Here is an 18,992-nt window from a genome sequence, read left to right on the forward strand (position 1 = left end):
CGTGGTTTTTATTTGCATTTCTTACTGACCAGTGATGTTGAACATCTTTTCACATGCTTGTTGACAATTTATGTATCTTATTTGGAGAAATGTCTGTTCAGGTGCTTTGCCCATTTAAAAAAATTGGTTGCCTTTTGGTTGTTGAGTTGTAAAGAGTTATTTATATCTTCTGGATACTAAACCCTTATTAGAGATATGATTTGCAGATATTTTCTTCCATACTCTGGATTTTCTTCACTTTATTGATAGTATCTTTTGAAGAACAAAAGTTTTTAATTTTTATGAAATCCATTTCATCTAGTTTTTCTTTTGTTCATGCTTTTAGTGTAAAATCTAAGAATCCATGCCAAATCTGAGGTCATGAAAGTATGCACCTGTGTTTTCTTCTAAGAGTTTAATGGGTTTAGCTGTTATAGTTAGGTCATTGATCCATTTTGAATTAATTTTTGTGTATGATGTGAGGTGGGGTTCAACTTCATTCTTTTGTATGTGATTATTTAGTTGTCCCAGCACCATTTGTTGAAGGGCTGTTCTTTCCCCATTGAATTGTCTTAGGACCCTTGTCAAAAATTAATTGGCCAGAACGTCTTATGGTGGTTCAGTGGTTAAGAAGCTGCCTCCCAATGCAGGGGACACAGGTTCAATCCCTGGTCTGGGAGGATTCGATAAGCTGTGGGACAACTAAGCCCTCATGCCACAACTGTGGAAGCCCGCTCACCCTAGAGGCCATGCTCTACAACAAGAGGAGCCACTGCAGTGAGAAGCCTGTACACTGCAGTTAGAGAGTAGCCCCCACTTGCCACAACTGGAGAAAGCTCACATGCAGCAGTGAAGACCCAGTACAGCCAAAAGTAAAGAAATAAAGTTTTAAAAATTCATTTGGTCAGATTCTCAGCATTGCTAATTATTAGAGAAATGCAAATCAAAATTATAGTGAGATATCACTTCACACCAGTTAGAATGGCCATCATCAAAAAGTCTACAGATAACAAATACTGAAAATGGTATGGGAAAAAGGGAAGTATACCATACTGTTTGTGGGAATGTAGATTGGTGCAGCCACTATGGAGAACAGTAAGAAGATTCTTTGAAGAACTAAAAATAGAGTTACCATATGATCTAGCAATCCGACTACTGGACATACATCCAGAAAAGATGGAAGCTCACATTCAAAAAGGTATATGCACCCGTATGTTCATAGTAGTTCTATTTACAATAGTCAAGACATGGAAGCAATAGAAATGTCCATTAACAGATGTGTGGATAAAGAAGATGGAGTATGTTTAAATAATGGAATGTTACTCAGCTATAAAAATGAAGGAAATAATGCCATTTGCAGCAACGTGGATGGACCTAGAGATAATCATGTATAATGAACTAAGTCAGACACAAAGTATAATATGATATCACTTATATGTGGAATCTAAAAAAATTAGAGAAATCAACTTATTTCTGAAGTAGACTCACGGACATGAAAACAAATTTATGGTTACCAAAGGGAAAGGAGAGGGGAGGGAGGGATATGTTAGGAGTTTGGGATTAACAGACAGACACTACTATATAAAAAAATAAACAAGGACCTACTATATAACACAGAGAACTGTATCCCATATCCCACTCTCAGTTCTGTTTGTTCCATTAGTTTGTGTGTCTTTCCTTGTGCACTGTTTGTAGTAAGTTTTGAAATATGACGTTTGAGTTCTCCTGCTTTGATTTAAAAGTCTTCCAGTTCATGAACAAGGAAGTCTCTTACCATTTATTTAGGTTTTCCTTCATTTCTTTCAGCAAGATTTTGTTGTTTTTAGTGTGCAAGTATCATCTTTTTAGTTAAATTTATTCCTAAATATTAATTTTGGAGGTTGTTGTACATAGAATTCTCTTAATTTCCTTTTTGGATTGTTCATTGCAGCATATAGAAGGACAGCTGAATTGTAGGTGTTGATATTTTAACCGGCAGCTTCCCTGAATTTGTTTATTAGCTTTAGTTGTGTTTTGTGGATTCTATGAGAGTTTCTATATGTAGAATCATGTCATTGGCAAATAGAGATAGTTTTACTTCTTCCCTTCCAAATTGGATGCTTTCTATTTTCTTTTATTGCCTAATTGTTGACTAGGACTTCTAGTACAATGTTGAATAGGAGTGGGTGAAAGCTGGTGCCTTTGTCTTGTTCCTGATTTGGGGGAGAAAGCCTCCAGTTTTTCACTGTTAAGTATGATACTACCTGTGGGTTTTCTGTAAACACCGCTGTTCATTTTAAGGACTTTATTTCTGTTCTTAGTTTGCTGAATATTCCCTCCCCCTCCCCTGCCATCATGATTGGTTATTGAAATCTGTCACATATATTTTCTGTGTCAATTCAGATGATCATGTGTTTTTTTTCTTTCATTCTGGTAATGAGGCAAATGATTTTGTATGTTGAACTATCCTTACGTTCTTAGGATAAATTCCACTCGATCCTTTTAATGTGGTGTGGGATTTGTTTAGTGTTTTGTTGAGAATTTTTCCTTCCATATTTATAAGGGATATTGGCCTGTAGTTTTCTTGTGGTATTTTTGTCTTGCTTTGGCATCGGGGTAAAACTGGCCTCATAGAATGTTTAGGAAGTGATATCTACTCGTCTATATTTTGGAAGAGTTTGAAAAGGATTGCTGTTAACTCTCCTCTAAATGTTTGGTAGAATTTACCAATGAAACCACGTTGTCTTGGAGTAATTTTGTTGGGAAATTTTTTCGCTAGTGATTCAGTCTCTTTACTTGATATCAGTCTCTTGAGAATTTTTGTTTCTTCTGAGTCACTTTCGGTAATTTGTGTGCTTGTAAGAATTTGCCTGTTTCTTGTATATTGCCTAAGTTGCTGGTGTGCAGTTGTTCACAGTATTCTTGTTATCATAGTATTCTCACATATATTTCTACCAGTACCAGTTATAATAACATCCTAACAGAGTCCACTTAGGCGGTACTAAACTATTTTCTCAATTTTGAAAACATTGTTGCTTGAATTTGTTCCATGCAAACTATTCATGCATACATGTTCAGTCACTAAGTTATGTCCAACTCTTTGCGACCCCATGGACTCTGTAGCCCACTAGGCTCCTGTGTCCATGGGACTTCGCAGGCAAGAATTACTGGCATGGGTTGCCATTTGCTTCTCCAAGGGATCTTCCTGACCCAGGGAATATAACCTGTGTCTCCAACATCTCCTTGCATTGACAGGCAGATTCTTTCCACTGAGCTACCTGGGAAGCTTATGCAAACTACTCATAGGAGGCTAATAATTCTTCAATAAACTCTGCATTGAGTCTTCAAGTAAATAATAAATAAGTAGAATCAGTAACATTTGGTTACACATCAGGAGCCAAGGAAAACCTTGAAACTTTTTGCCTTGTTTTATAATTGCTTCTTGTTGCTACCAGTGTTTTCAGTCTTTCAGTCATTCTTGCTTATGGTCTTTACCAGTTTATTTTCTCTGACATTTCTTCAGTCACAGCAATCAGACAGTTTAAGTTTCACCATTAGTAAATGGCTTTCTTTGCCTACCTGACAAGTGAACCATTCAGAAACTTTCTTTGGTTACAGCCTCATTTTAACCTTTTCTTCTTGTGAAGAAATCTTGCTGTGATAAGATATTCTGTGTTTTTCTGATTTGTTTTTCCTTTTGTTTTCCTGTAAGTTGGAGGTATTGTGATGAATGTTACTGGTAATGCTGATGTATAAGGTATTCTTACAGCACAGCCATAATGTTGTTGCACAATAAACATAATGCTTTGCCCTCTAATTTGATAAGAAGATAACCCACACTCCATTGTGTCTTAGAAGCATGGCATTCAATTTGAAGTCCACTCTTGTCTTTCCTCTTTTTTAGTGATATCTATGCACTGACAAGTTTTTTGTTTCTTTTTTACTTCCTGTCCACCCACCTGAATTTTTTTTTTTTAGTATTTATTTATTTGGCTGTGTTGGGTCTTAGTTATGACATGCAGGATCTTTCGTTGTGGGGCACTGACTCTCTAGTTGTGGTGCACGGGCTCCAGAGAGCTCAGGCTCAGTAGTTGTGACCCATTCATGCTTAGTCGCTCTGCAGCAGGTGGGATCTCAGTTCCCTCACCAGGGATCAAACCTGTATCCCCTCCATTAAAAGGTGGTTTCTTAACCATTGGACCACCAGGATGTCCTTGCACTGGTACGTTTTTTAAAATGTTGCAATGTTAACATCAGTATGCATTGTACTCAGAATACTGTCCAGTTTGTCACTGCAATTTGTTAGTGCACCAAGTAACAGTGGGAAACATCTCTCACAGCTCCTTGACTCTACCGTTGTTCTGTGAGATTAATCATAGGCTGTACATAAATGAATGAGCATGGTTATATTCCAAAAAAACTTTATTTGTGGATACCAGAATTCAAATTTCATATTATTTTGTGTCATTAAACAGTATTATTTTGATTTTCTTCCAACCATTTGAAAGCCATTCTTAGCTTGTAGCCTGTGCAGAAACAAGTGGTAGGCCAGGTTTGGCCTGTGGGCTGTATTCTGCCAGTGCCTGCTTTACAATTTAAATACATTGGTAGGCAACCTGTGTTGCCCAGATTACTGCATGCTTGCCTGGGGCCCCCTGGTGGCTGAAGGGAGTAAATAAGTCTTGAGATGGTCAAATTTCTGAAGCACCATGAATCTGAGAATACAATTGGAAATCTAGATGTAGGACTATTTATCATAGGGAGATTGTAGTGGCCACTCATCATTTCCAGAATGTGGGCTTTGGTGACACTTAGGAAGAAAGATAAAACAGCACTCCCCGAAATTTTGTATGCAAATCTCAACAGTGCTTTAAGACATCATTCTGATATAAAATATGTCTCTTCATCTGCAATTCATTTGTGTGAAGGGTGTGAATTTCAGCATTATTCAACACAAAATGGCACTGGTACAGTAATTACATTTGAATGAACCCATTCACCCACCCTTTTTTTCCCACTCAAAGGCTTCAAGTTTAATGTATTGATAATTTTTGCTACTTTATTAAGTACATTTCTAAGTAAAACTGGGTTTTAACTATGAGAGTATGGTAGTAAAGAATTCAGTGATTTTGTATAGTTGGGTGCTGCTATCTTGCTTTGAAGTAGGGTACCAGCAGTTTTTTGTATTTTTGTTTTTTAAATTTTAGTAAACTATACATAGCATAAAATCTACCATCTTATCCGTTTATAAGTATATAGTTTAGTAGCATTAAGTATAGTCCCATTTTTGTACAACTACAGAGGTGAGTATTTTTAATCTGCCATTTTAAACTCTTGATCCAAAAAAATGAAACCCTCCTGTTCTGGTCAATCCTAGGTTTACTGTAGTAACTAGGAATGAAATTATCCTCAAATATAGTAGAGATCATGTCATTGCCTTTGTAAAGCTTCGCTGGTTTATATCACCCTTAGAATAATATTTAAGCTCTTTACCTGATCCTTCCAGGCTTTGCCTCTTTCGGTTTTCCCCTTTCAGCTGTTAGCTGGCTCTGGCATAGTTGGGCCTTTCATTTCCTCAGAGAAGCCAAGGTCTTATCTGACTCACCGTTTTCTTGTCTGCCCCATCGTGCTGGAGCTGCCCCGGTGTTGAAGCTTGTATACCCAGGCCTCCCCACCACCACCACCTCCCTTTTCTTTGCTTGCTGGTTCCTGTGCTCTCTTCTCGGAAAGGCCATCCCAGTACTCTCTGTAAAATAGGTTCCTTCTTTAGACTGTTTCTCCCTACTTAGTAATACTTAAAATTTTTGTTTTTGTCAATCTCCTAACCTATCCAAATTAACTTCCCCTCCTACTTAACTCCATTCTCCTTACTCTTTTTAATTTTTCCTTATAGCAAATACAGCCATCTGACATTTTACTAGAATGTAAGTTCTAAGAGGATGGGGACTTTGTTTTGTTTACTCATATGTTTTCAGTGTCTATAACATGTCTGCTATATAGTACCTACTCAAAAAATATTTAACTGATCACATTATTTTTGGCTTTAGGGCAAAATACACATATATGATTGAAAAGTGAATACAACAAAGTTAGGACTGGCAAAATGGGAATATGGAAAGAAACTTGTTGAACTGAAGAAATAACCAATACTGGAGCTGTTCTACCTTTGGATTTTGTGTTATTGTTGAATGATAAATATCACGTCCCCTTCAGCTATTTTTGAGTTCAGTTTTCTGTCCTTTGCAGCCTGCAGACATCATATTTCATACAGAATCATTTCAATCCTAAATAGCACTAAATTAAAAAAAAAAAACAACTATATTTATTGTCCACACCATGCAGCCAACCAGAGATCGAACCCATACTCCCTGCATTGGAAGTATGGAGTTTTAACCCTGGACCTCCAGGGAAGTCCCTAAATTACACTGAATTTAAAAATAACATCTTGATTGAAGAAACTGATTCTTCTGTCCCTCCAGTGTTGCAAATTGCCAACATTCATTAGATCATAGAGAAAGCAAGGAAATTCCATAAAAACATCTGCTTCATTGACTATGAGAAAGCCTTTGACTGTGTGGATCACAACAAACTGGAATATTCTTGAAGGGATGGAAACACCAGACTACCTTTCCAGTCTCCTGAGAAACCTGTATGTGGGTACAGAGCAGCAGTTAGAACCTTACATGGGACAGCTGACTGGTTTGACATTGGGAAAGGAATATGTCAAGGCTGTATATTATCACCCTGCTTATTTAACTTACATGTGAAATACATGATACGAAATGCCAGGCTGGATAAATCACAAGCTGGAATCAGGAATGCTGGGAAAAGTGTCAAAAACCTCAGATATGCAGATTATACCACTCTAATGGCAGAAAGCAAAGAGGAACTAAAGAGCCTGTTGATGAAGGTGAAAGAGGAGGGTGAAAAAATTGGCTTAAAACTCAGCAATCAAAAAACTGAGATCATGGCATCCAGTCCCATCACTTCATGGTGAATAGAAGGGCAAAAGTGGAGGCGGTGACAGATTTTATTCTCTTGGGCTCCAAAATCACTGTGGATGGTGACTGCAGTCATGAAATTAAAAGACCCTTGCTCCTTGGAAGGAAAACTATGACAAACCTAGACATTGTATTAAAAACTGAAGACATTGCTTTGCCCGCAAAGGTCCATATAGTCAAAGCTACTGGTTTTGCCAGTAGTCATGTATGGATGTGAGAGTTGGACCATAAGAGAGGCTGAGCACCAAAGAATTGCTGCTTGTGAACTGTAGTGCTTGAGAAGACTCTTGAGAGTCCCATGGTCTGTAAGGAGATTAAACCAGTCAGTCCTTAAGGAAATCAACCTTGAATATTCATTGAAGGGGCTGATGGTGAAGCTGAAGCTTTGGTACTTTGGCCACCTGATACCCAGAGCTGACTGATTGGAAAAGACCCTGATGCTGGGAAAAATTGTAGGCAAAAGGAGAAGAGGGTGGCAGAGGATGAGATGGTTAGATAGCATCACCTATTTAATAGGCATGAATTTGAGTAAACTCCAGAAAATAGTGAAAGACAGGGAAGCCTGCTGTGTTGCAGTCCAGGGGGTCACAAGGAGTCAGACATGACTTGGCGACCAAACAACAATAACAGATCCTTTCCATTAATAAACTAGTGTGTATACTTGCAATTAAAAACTTTTCAAAAACTCTGCTTTATCCTTTATTTACTTCATTTTAACCTGCTGACTCCAGATGAGGCTGAATTTATATGATTGTATCCTTATATAGTTTTGTGGATATTTTTAGAATTATGGATGTGATTATTTCTTTTATAAAAGCATTTATTGTTTTCAGATTCTCAATTTTAGAAAAATGTGGAAATAAAAAGAAAAAATTGCATAAAAAATGATAATTGCATGTATCCACAGATACATTAAAACACACAGACATGCCACTCTTTAGTGGAGCTAATGATGTACATTTTTTGTTCCACTCTCTTCTCTCAAGATTATTATTATTTACGTTCTCATCTAGTAGTTTATACATCTAAAATTTCTAATTTCTTGTTTTGTTAATTATTTTTCTTTTTTGCTCCCCCCAACCCCCATAGATCTTGAGCCAGATGATTGTGCATCCATTTACATCTTTAATGTAGATCCACCTCCATCTACTTTAAACTCACCACTTTGCTTACCACATCATGGATTACCGTCTCACTCTTCTGTTTTGTCACCATCGTTTCAGCTCCAAGGTCACAAAAACTATGAAGGAACTTGTGAAATTCCTGAATCTAAATACAGCCCATTAAGTGGTCCCAAACCCTTTGAGTGCCCGAGTATTCAAATTACATCCATCTCTCCTAACTGTCATCAAGAAATTGATGCTCATGAAGATGACCTACACATAAATGACCCAGAAAGGGAATATTTGGAAAGGCCTTCTAGAGATCATCTCTATCTTCCTCTTGAGCCATCCTACCGGGAATCTTCCCTTAGTCCTAGTCCTGCCAGTAGCATCTCTTCTAGGAGCTGGTTCTCAGATGCGTCTTCTTGTGAATCTCTTTCACATATTTATGATGATGTGGATTCGGAGTTGAATGAAGCTGCTGCCCGATTTACTCTCGGATCCCCTCTGACTTCTCCTGGTGGCTCTCCAGGAGGCTGCCCTGGAGAAGAGTCCTGGCATCAACAGTATGGACTTGGACATTCCTTGTCACCTAGGCAATCTCCTTGCCACTCTCCTAGATCTAGTATCACTGATGAGAATTGGCTGAGCCCCAGGCCAGCCTCAGGACCCTCATCAAGGCCTACTTCCCCTTGTGGGAAACGGCGGCACTCTAGTGCTGAGGTTTGTTACCCTGGGTCCCTTTCACCGCATCATTCGCCTGTTCCTTCTCCTGGTCACTCCCCCAGGGGAAGTGTAACAGAAGATACCTGGCTCAATGCTTCTGTCCAGGGTGGATCAGGCCTTGGCTCTGCAATTTTTCCATTTCAGTACTGTGCAGAAACTGATATTCCTCTGAAAACAAGGAAGACTTCTGAAGATCAAGCTCTCATACTACCAGGAAAATTAGAACTCTGTTCAGATGACCAAGGGAATCTTTCACCGTCGCGGGAAACTTCAATAGATGATGGCCTTGGATCTCAGTATCCTTTAAAGAAAGATTCATCTGGTGACCAATTTCTTTCAGTTCCTTCACCCTTTACCTGGAGCAAACCAAAGCCTGGTCACACCCCTATATTTCGGTGAGTTGATGGAAATGACTAATGGTCATTTTTCATGTTTATGTTTATTGGTGGCATGTAATTACTACATTATCTATGTAGAATAATTTGACCATCTTTCCTCCTCCTTTTTGTTCTTTAGTTTCTTCCAGACAACTTAAAAAAGACCACATTTATTTTCCTTTTAGTCTTAAAAGTGTCTTTAAATAGGCTAAAGTTATCATTTTAAAAGTGTATAATGAATTGTAAATAATAACAAATTGCATTAGAAGCCCTAGAATGAATTTTCTTTTTTCAGAATGAATTTTCTTATCCACAAAAGCTTCTTGTAAAAGATAATAGTATAAATTACTGATTATGTCCACTTAGGGATAAGGTTTATATTATATATATATTTTTGAATTTTTATATTTTTAAGAACTCAATAATATACAAGTGAAATTTGGCTTTTTTATATTTGTGACAAGTGTTTTTTTTTCCATAATTTATTTTATCTCTAGACTTCATGTAAGTTTGTGATTTTTGTTGTTGGTTTAGAGGAATTTTTAAATTTTATATATTCAAATTTGTCTTTTCCTTCACAGCTTTTAGATTTTATGTTATATTTGAAAGCCTATCCCACTCTAAAATAACTACAAATAAAGGAAAAATCTAACTTTCACATTTCTAATTTTTATGTATAATTTTTATAATATATGTATGTAACTTATATACTGTTTGTATTTGTACATATATATTTATTTTTCGAATCTTGAATCCAGCTACGGACTAAAGACTGTTGTAATGACTGTTTTCTAAATGGCTTATCAGTTATCACAGTGCCATTTTTAGAATCAATCTAATCTATAATTGATTAAGGAATATAAGTTATCGTGTGTTAATCTTCACACAGATGTGGGTCTGTTTACTTTTTAAAAAAATTTTTGCTTTGTTATTGGTACAAATGTTTATTTCTGAATCTAGATATTTAGAAAATTATAATGTGGAATTATGGTATTGACAACTCCTTTGAACCCATCACTTTGCTTCTGAAAATTAACTTAATCTTTTTAGGGATTTGCTTAAACAAGTACAGAAATTTGCTGAGAGTTGATGAAGTTGACTTTTTGTTTCAGACTAATAAAAATTACTGCCTTTGAGCTTCAGAGTAGCTGGTAATGCTAAGCCAAGGATATTAAGGGAAGCAATGAAATAACTTAGAAATTTACTCTAGGCATGGTATCATTCAAAGGTAGAAAAGATGTCTAAAATCTCATTTCACCAATTATTAAGATTTTTTTAAAATAGAAGGTATTACTTTTTAATACAAATCATTCTAGTTTTGGGTCCATTAATATTTGACCTATAGACTTAGAAGTTGTTTCTTTTCTAATTTCATATTTTCATTGTTAACATATCTAAATGAACCTGTCCCCTTTAAGCTATTTAAAAATTGTTTTGATTGTTTTTGTGGTTATACACATAGTTGAGAAATAGTTATAGTTTTATGACATTTTTTATTTTTAATGAAATATCAGAATTTGTCCTTTTTAAAAAAAAATAGAAACCAAAAATAAATAAAATTGATTTTATTATCAGGTTAATTATTTCTAAAACGCCCTCTGTATCCAGGTTACAACTTATTAAGTGAAGTTTTGTGTTTTTTTTTCTTTTTGTTTGAATTTTATTTTTTAAATACTTTACTTCAAAGATCATAGGAAGAAATGTTGGTGCCTTCAAAGAAATAATTTGAATCACTGCTTGGCTGGCAATAATAGCATGGTGAAATGGGTCTTTGTGTGTTTTGTTTATAGCACATCTTCATTACCTCCACTAGACTGGCCTTTACCAACTCATTTTGGACAATGTGAACTGAAAATAGAAGTGCAACCTAAAACTCATCACCGAGCCCATTATGAAACTGAAGGTAGCCGAGGAGCAGTAAAAGCATCTAGTGGGGGACATCCTGTGGTGAAGGTAAGAGATTTTAGGGGTGTGTTTTGCAGATACCATATATCTGTTATTGGTAGGGTCCATTCAGTCAGGTACTGCTGAGCCTGAAGAGAGAAAAATTTCAAACCTAAAAAGCTTCCATTGAGATTTTGTGTCCTTGTTGATACAGTTGCACTTTTGCATTTTGGGTTTTTTTTTTTTTTTTGGCTAGGCTAAAAGATATTCTTACTGGACTGACTCTTCAGCTAGTAAAACTCTAGGGAAAGATCATAATGGTCAAATAATTGTTTTTCTGACTAAAAGAAAAGACTATTTATAAGTACAATGCATGTTTGTTTAAGGTCCAAATAATACAGAAAAGTAAAAAGAATGAAGCAATGAATTACCTAGTCTAAATCCGTCAGAAATAAGTAGTCGTTGGCATTTAATAAACAATCCAGATAATTCTGTTTGTATGTTTAGTGGAAGAGTAGATGGATGACTAGAAAAATGAATGGATTTTTTTTAAATGATAGGACTATATATTGAACATCTTTGTAATTAAATTAATTTATTAGAAAATAAAACTAAAGTGAAATTATTAAAATTATATAATATCTGACTGTATAAAATACAATACATACATAAGTTTCAAGAGTTGAATATTAACTTTAATTTTACTTGAATGAAACATTTGAAAAAATGAACCAAAACTATATGAACTGCTAAATTCTGGATATTGATCTTCACTTTAAGTGATCCTGAACAGTCTTTCTAAGGCGAAAGAAATTAAATAAATTATTGAGAAATTAAATTTTTGTCTTAGATTTAAATGTTACAAATTGCTCCCTACTCTGAAAAATGAAGTAATTGTCTCTGTTAAACTTCTTCCCCCAGCATTGCCATCTACCTCCTGAATTTTGTTGCTTATATTAATTAATCTTCTTTTCAGATCTGTAGTCATCTCTCTGCCTCATGTCCCACCACTCCTATTGATTGCTTAGCTTAGTTCTATATATAGTTGGATTCCAGGTTTAGTACTAATTCTTTCTTATTTCTTTTTAAAGTGCTTTTTTCTGTTTAAATGTTTAAGGAGGGCTTTGGATTTTTTATTTCCTGGATTCTTTCATATTTGAAATTATTTGCTGCTTTTATATACTCAAACATCAGAACGGCTAAGTTGTAATATGTTGTTACTTATTTTTTTCCCTTAGTGCTTGTCTTATGGCATTGTGTATTGTAGTGGAGAAATTAATTGAACAAATACAGTTTATAGCTGATCATTTCCTATACTAGCCATATTTTATGATTTATTTTCATTATCTAAACATGATTTATAGTTCTTGACAAACAAACCTTTACATTTTAGGTGGGTTTTTAAATGACTTGTAAGAAGAAATGTCAGTTCCAGAAAAAGAGATCAGATTTATGGTTACCAGAGGCAGGGGGTTGGAAGAGGGGGAATGGATGAGGGTAGTCAAAAGATACAAACTGCCAGTTAAAACATTAGTAGTGGGGATGTAATGTACAATATGGTGAATGTAGTTAACACTGTTGTATGCTGTGTTTGAGAGTTGCTAGAAGAGTACATCCTAAAGTTCTCATCATGAGAAACACCCTACCCCCATATAACTATAAGAAGTCATGGATATTAATGAAATTTATCATAATAGCAAGTTTGTAATATATGTAAAAATACATGTAAATCAAGCAATTATGCTGTGTACCTTAAAATTTCAGTACTGTATGCCAATTATAGCTCAATAAAACTGAAAAAAAAAGAAAGCTCAGGAAAACTCAACATAGGAATTTTACCATTTGTTATTAGAACTTTAGTTTACTCTTAAATGAGAGCTTAATTTAGGAGAAGGAGTCTTTGGTTCATTCTTTTATCTTTTTTTTTTTTTTTAAGCCACACCACGCAGCTTTCGGAGTCTTAGTTCGCTGACTAGGGATTGAACCAGGGCCCCGGCAGTGAAAACACTAAGTCTTAGCCACTAGACCACCAGGAAATTCCCCATTTCTGTGTCTTTGACTTTTCTTCAGTTCACTCACTCAGTTGTGTCCCACTCTTTGCGACCCCATGGACTGCAGCACGCTAGGCTTCCCTGTCCATCACCAACTCCCGGAGCTTGTTCAAACCCATGTCCATCAAGTCAGTGATGCCATCCAACCATCTCATCCTCTCTCATCCCCTTCTCCTACCTTCAATTTTTCCCAGTATCAAGGTCTTTTCCAGTAAATCAGTTCTTCTCATCAGGTGGCCAAAGTATTGGAGTTTCAGCTTTAGCATCAGTCCTTCCAATGAACACCCAGGACTGATCTCCTTTAGGATGGACTGGTTGGATCTCCTTGCAGTGCAAGGGACTCTCAAGAGTCTTCTCCAACACCACAGTTCAAAAGCATCAGTTCTTCGGCTCTCAACTTTCTTTATAGTCCAACTCTCATATCCATACATGACTACTGGAAAAACCATAGCTTTGACTAGGTGGACCTTTGTTGGCAGAGTAATGCCTTTGCTTTTTAATATGCTGTCTAGGATGGTCATAGCTTTCCTTCCAAGGAGCAAGCATCTTTTAATTTCATGGCTGCAGTCACCATCTGCAGTGATTTTAGAGCCCATGAAAAGAAAGTCTGTCACTGTCTCCATTATTTCCTTATCTATTTGCCATGAAGTGATGGGACTGGACACTATGATCTTTGTTCTTTGAATGTTGAATTTTAAGCCAGCTTTTTCACTCTCCTTTTCTACCTTCATCAAAGGACCCTTTAGTTCCTCTTTGTTTTGTGCCATAAGGGTGGTGTCATCTCAGTATCTGAGGTTATTGACATTTCTCCCAGCAATCTTGATTCCACCTTGTGCTTCATCCTGCCCCACATTTCGCACAATGTACTCTGCATATGAGTTAAAAAGCAAGGTGACAGTATACAGCTTTGACGTACTCCTTTCCCAATTTGGAACCAGTCTGTTATTCCATGTCCAGGTCTAACTGTTGCTTCTTGACCTGCATACAGATTTCTCAGGTGGCAGGTCAGGTGGTCTGGTATTCCCATCTCTTGAAGAATTTTCCCCAGTTTGTTGTGATTCACACAGTCAGAGGCTTTGGCATGGTCAGTAAAGCAGAAGTAGATGTTTTTCTGGAACTCTCTTGCTTTTTCTATGACCCAGCGGATGTTGGCAATTTGATCTCTGGTTCCTCTGCCTTTTCTAAATCCAGCTTGAACATCTGGAAGTTCTCGGTTCACATACTGTTGAAGTCTGGCTTGGAGAATTTTGAGCATACTTTGCTAGCGTGTGAGATAAGTGCAATTGTGTGGTAGCTTGAACATTCTTTGGCATTGCCTTTCTTTGGGATTGGAATGAAAGCTGAGCTTTTCCAGTCCTGTGGCCACTGCTGCGTTTTCCATATTTGCTGGCATACTGAAGGCATCATTATCAGCATCATCTATTAGGATTTGAAATAGCTGAACTGGAATTTCATCACCTCCACTAGCTTTGTTCGTAGTGATGCTTCCTAAGGCCCACTTGAGTTCTCATTCCAGAATGTCTGGCTCTAGGTGAATGATCACATCATGGATATCTAGGTCATTAAGATCTTTTTTGCATAGTTCTTAATGTATATTCTTACCACCTCTTCTTAATATCTTCTGCTTCTGTTAGGTCCATCCCATTTCTGTCTTTTATTGTGCCCATCTTTGCATGAAATATTCCCTTGGTATCTCTAATTTTCTCAAAGAGATCTCTAGTCTTGCCCATTCTATTGTTTTCCTCTTTTTTTTTTTTTTTTTTTGCCTTGTTCACTTAGGAGGGCTTTCTTATTTCTTCTTGCTCTACTTTAGAACTCTGCATTCAGATGGGTATATTTTTCCTTTTCGCCTTTGCCTTTCACTTCTCAGCTATTTGAAAATTCTCTGCAGACAACCATTTTGCCTTTTTGCATTTCTTTTTCTTGGGGATGGTTTTGATCACAGCCTCCTATACAGTGTCATGAACCTCCATCCATAGTTCTTCAAGCCCTCTGTTTATCAGATTTAATCCCTTGAGTCTATTTGTCACTTCTGCTGTATAATTGTAAGGGATTTGATTTAGGTCATACCTGAATGGTCTGATGGTTTTCCCTACTTTCTTCAGTTTAAGTCTGAATTTTACAATAAAGAGTTGATGATGTGAGCCACTGTCAGTTCCCGGTCTTGTTTTTCATGTCTGTATAGAGCTTCTCCATCTTCCGCTGCAAGGAATATATTCACTCTGATTTCGGTATTGACCATCTGGTGATGTCCATGTGTAGAGTCATCTCTTGTGTTGTTGCAAGAGGATGTTTGCTATGACTAGTGTGTTCTCTTGGCAAAACTCTGTTAGCCTTTGCCCTGTTTCATTTTGTACTCCAAGGCCAAACTTGCCTGTTACTCCAGATATCTCTTGACTTCCTACTTTTGCCACCCAGTCTCCTGTGATGAAAATGACATCTCTTTTTGGTGTTAGTTCTAGAAGGTCTTATAGGTCATCATAGAACTTTGTAGGTCATCATAGAAAGTCAAGAAATTGACTTCTCTTACCAGAAGAAAAATTATTTACACGTGTTTATATGAATTTCCTACCCCCAAATAAGGGAAGGGGCGATTCCCTGGCAGTCTAGTGGCTAGGACTTAGTATTTCCATTGCCAGGGCCCCAGGTTCAATTCCTGGCCAGGGAGCTAAGATCCCAGAATCCATGTGACAGCAGCCAAGAAAGAAAAAAGATTCCCTAAGAATTTTATAGTTTAATTCATACAATATTTAGGTCTTTTCTCAATTTGAGTTAATTGTTGTATATGGTGTTAGGTGTGGATCCATCTATATTCTTTTGCATGTAGGTACCTAGTTTTCTCAGCATTATTTGTTGAAAAGAGTTCTTTCCTCATTGAATGTTAAAACCTAGTGATCCAGTGGTTAAGGCTCAGCTCTTTCACTGCTGGGGCCCAGGTTCAGTCCTTGTTTGGAGAAAATAAGATCCTGCAAGCTGTGTGGCATGGCCAAAAACAAAACTGAAAAAAAATCATTTGACCATATGTGCAAGAGATTATTTCTAGGCTCTCTATTCTATCCCATTGGTCTTGATGTCTGTCTTTCTGCTAGTCCCGCAGTGTTTGTTTTTTTTTTTAATTTTTAATTTTTTTTTTTTTTGATTTTAAAATCTTTAATCCTTACATGCACCACAGTGTTTTGATTACAGTAGCTTTATAGTAAGTTTTGAAATCTAAGAATGGGTGTATTCACCTTTGTTCTTTGTTTTTGAAAATTGTTTTGGCTATTCAGGGTCCCTTGAAGTTCCATATGACTTCTGGGATGGATTTTTCTATTTCTGTAAAAATAACTTTGAGATTTTTATGCAGCTTGCATTGAATCTGTCGATTACTTTAGGTAGTATTGTTCCAGTTCTTGAGCATAGAATTTTTTTCTATTTACTCATGTCTTTAATTTTTTTCAGCAATGTTTTATAGTTTTCATTGTGTTAATTCCTGGGTATTTTATTCTTTTTGGTGCTATTGTAAGTGGAATTGTTTTTGTAATTTCCTTTTCAGGTTGTTCATTGTGTATAGAAATGCAGCTGACTTTCATGTGTTGACTTTATGTGCTGCTACTTTGTTGAATTCATTTATTATCTACAGCAGTTTTTGTTTTTTTGGGTAGAATTGTTAGTTTTCTGTAGAGAAGGGGCTTCCCTAGTGGTTCAGATGGTAAAGAATCTGCCTGCAGTGTGGGAGACCTGGGTTCAATCCCTGGGTAGGGAAGATCCCCTGGAGAAGGGAATGGCTTTCCACTCCAGTATTCTTGCCTGGAGAATCCCATGGACAGAGAAGCCTGGCAGGCTACAGTCTATAGGGTTACAAAGAATCGGACATGACTGAGCGCCTGACACTTTCTGTAGATAAGATTAATCTGTGATGTGATAGAGGTTAATTATGGATGGAACCTTACCTCCGGTTCCTTTTTCTTAAAATGAGGATAATAATACACCTAGTTAAGAGTTAAGGGGGATCAAATGAAATGTTGCATGTAAAGAACATAATAAATGCTCAGTAAGTATTTGTTGTTGTTTAGTCACTTATTTGTGTCTGACTTTCTGCAACTCCATGGACTGCAGCAAGCCAGGCTGCAGTCTCAAATGGTTACAATATTGTGATTCCATTTGTATATGTGACACTGTTAGTAGAAATGGAGACACTGTTAGTAGAAATGGAGACTAGATTAGTGGTTGCCAGGGAACAGGAACTGGTTGAAGATTATGAATATAAAGGGGTAGCACAAGAGCGTTCCTTTGTGGTAATGAGGAGTTCTGGATCCTGACTGTTACAGTGGTTACTTGAATCTACATATGGGATAAAATTGCTTAAAACTAGACACATACTTTGTTATACAGTGATAAATTTTATAAAGGAGTAAATATTTTGAGTCTTATCCTAAATGTTACTGAAATTTAAGATGGAGATTATAGTATTTTTTTCCATAACTAGACTTTGTACTCATCTTAGATACTAAGATTCGTTTCCAGGTAATGACTTTTTATATGATATTGGTATATGCACATTTACAGTTTTAAGCAGTCGATATTATGGAAGTTTTGAATTTTTAGCATCTCTACATTGTATATCATGTTTCTAATATTAATATATTCAGATCCCCTCCCTCCAAGTAATGTAGCAGAACTGATAATAGAACTCCCCTTTTTGAAGCTGCTCTAGTCTGTCCTGTAGTGACCTTCAGGCTTTAACCCTCCAGCTTTAGTTAAATTAAGCACACACAGACTTTTGCTATGGAAACGTACAGAATCATAACAGACAGCTTACTTTCTTCTACAGCCCAGAAGGTGATCTGAAGAGAAGTGTCCTGATACTAAAAGAAAGATTTTAGAGTAGTGTTAACAGTAACAATAATTTGTTTCCTGTAACAAATGGGATGGGATCAGATAATAGTCTAATTAATTTGATGTTCTTTTAAAATCCTTAAAATGCAAACAAGATGCCCTGTTTTTCCTATGCTGTAGTATATATGCTTGGAGCAGATGTTGGCTGAACTATGTATTATGAAATATGTTCCCTTTGAAATTTTATATGCCTGATTACCTTCCTCCATCACTGGCTCATTTTACTATCAAATATAAAGGACAGGTGGCTTATGTCTTTGCCAAACTGGTATTAATATGAGTCATCTAATACGACTGGCATACTTTGGAATATGTTGAATAGTACTTACTGGTATGTTATGTGATATTTGGGTAACTTTATAGTTAGTAATAAAATTTTTAATTTATATTTTCTATTTTAGATTTTACTACTTCATTTAAAGTAATCACTTTAGTGGCTGTAATTCTTATTTAAATAATTTTGTTGACTAACCTGGTGTCATTTTGTTCCACCAAAGTGTACTCTCTCATTCCAAAATACATTCATTCAGCAATGATTAGATGCCTGTAACATGCTAGGTGCTATACTAGGCTCTGGAGATGACAAAATGGATGCTGTCCTCTTCACAGTACTTTGGGGCAAGTGGTAAAGTTGTTACTTTTTCTTCCACTATGTGAACACTTGGTTCCATAGAGTAATTTGTTCAATGTAGGATTAAACATAAAAAAGCAGTAAGTATAGCAGAGAGGATGGTTAACCATGAATTTGGGGGTAGTTCCTTAACCTTTCTTAGCTTCAGATTCTTCATCTATAAAGAAAATGGCAAAAATTCCATGGGAGGTTTAGAATTAAATGAACTAATTTAGTTAAAGTGTATCTCCACGCTCTATCTTTATTTTTTCACCTCTGGGTCAAAATGTGAAAGAATCTGTTTCTGCATCGTCACTTAACCCATCTGCCTCCATACAAACCAAAAGGGAAAAATGATCGAACTTTATTTGTGTGCATACGTACATCTATGCCCTCATTTTTAC

At 36.4% G+C, this 18,992-nt stretch overlaps 1 protein-coding gene across 2 annotated transcripts in view; it reads left to right on the top strand.

The window, feature by feature from the left end:
• Window positions 1-18,992, top strand: part of NFATC3 (nuclear factor of activated T cells 3) — a 92,835-nt gene that overhangs the window by 22,275 nt on the left and 51,568 nt on the right. For both annotated transcript variants that reach the window (XM_068992075.1, XM_068992076.1), the window contains exons 2-3: window positions 8,049-9,183; window positions 10,956-11,118. In XM_068992075.1, coding sequence (XP_068848176.1) covers window positions 8,049-9,183; window positions 10,956-11,118 — 1,298 coding nt within the window. The remainder of the gene's footprint in view (window positions 1-8,048; window positions 9,184-10,955; window positions 11,119-18,992) is intronic.

Source organism: Capricornis sumatraensis, chromosome 20 (assembly GCF_032405125.1).
Source record: "Capricornis sumatraensis isolate serow.1 chromosome 20, serow.2, whole genome shotgun sequence".
In the NCBI taxonomy this organism is placed as follows: Eukaryota; Metazoa; Chordata; class Mammalia; order Artiodactyla; family Bovidae; genus Capricornis; species Capricornis sumatraensis.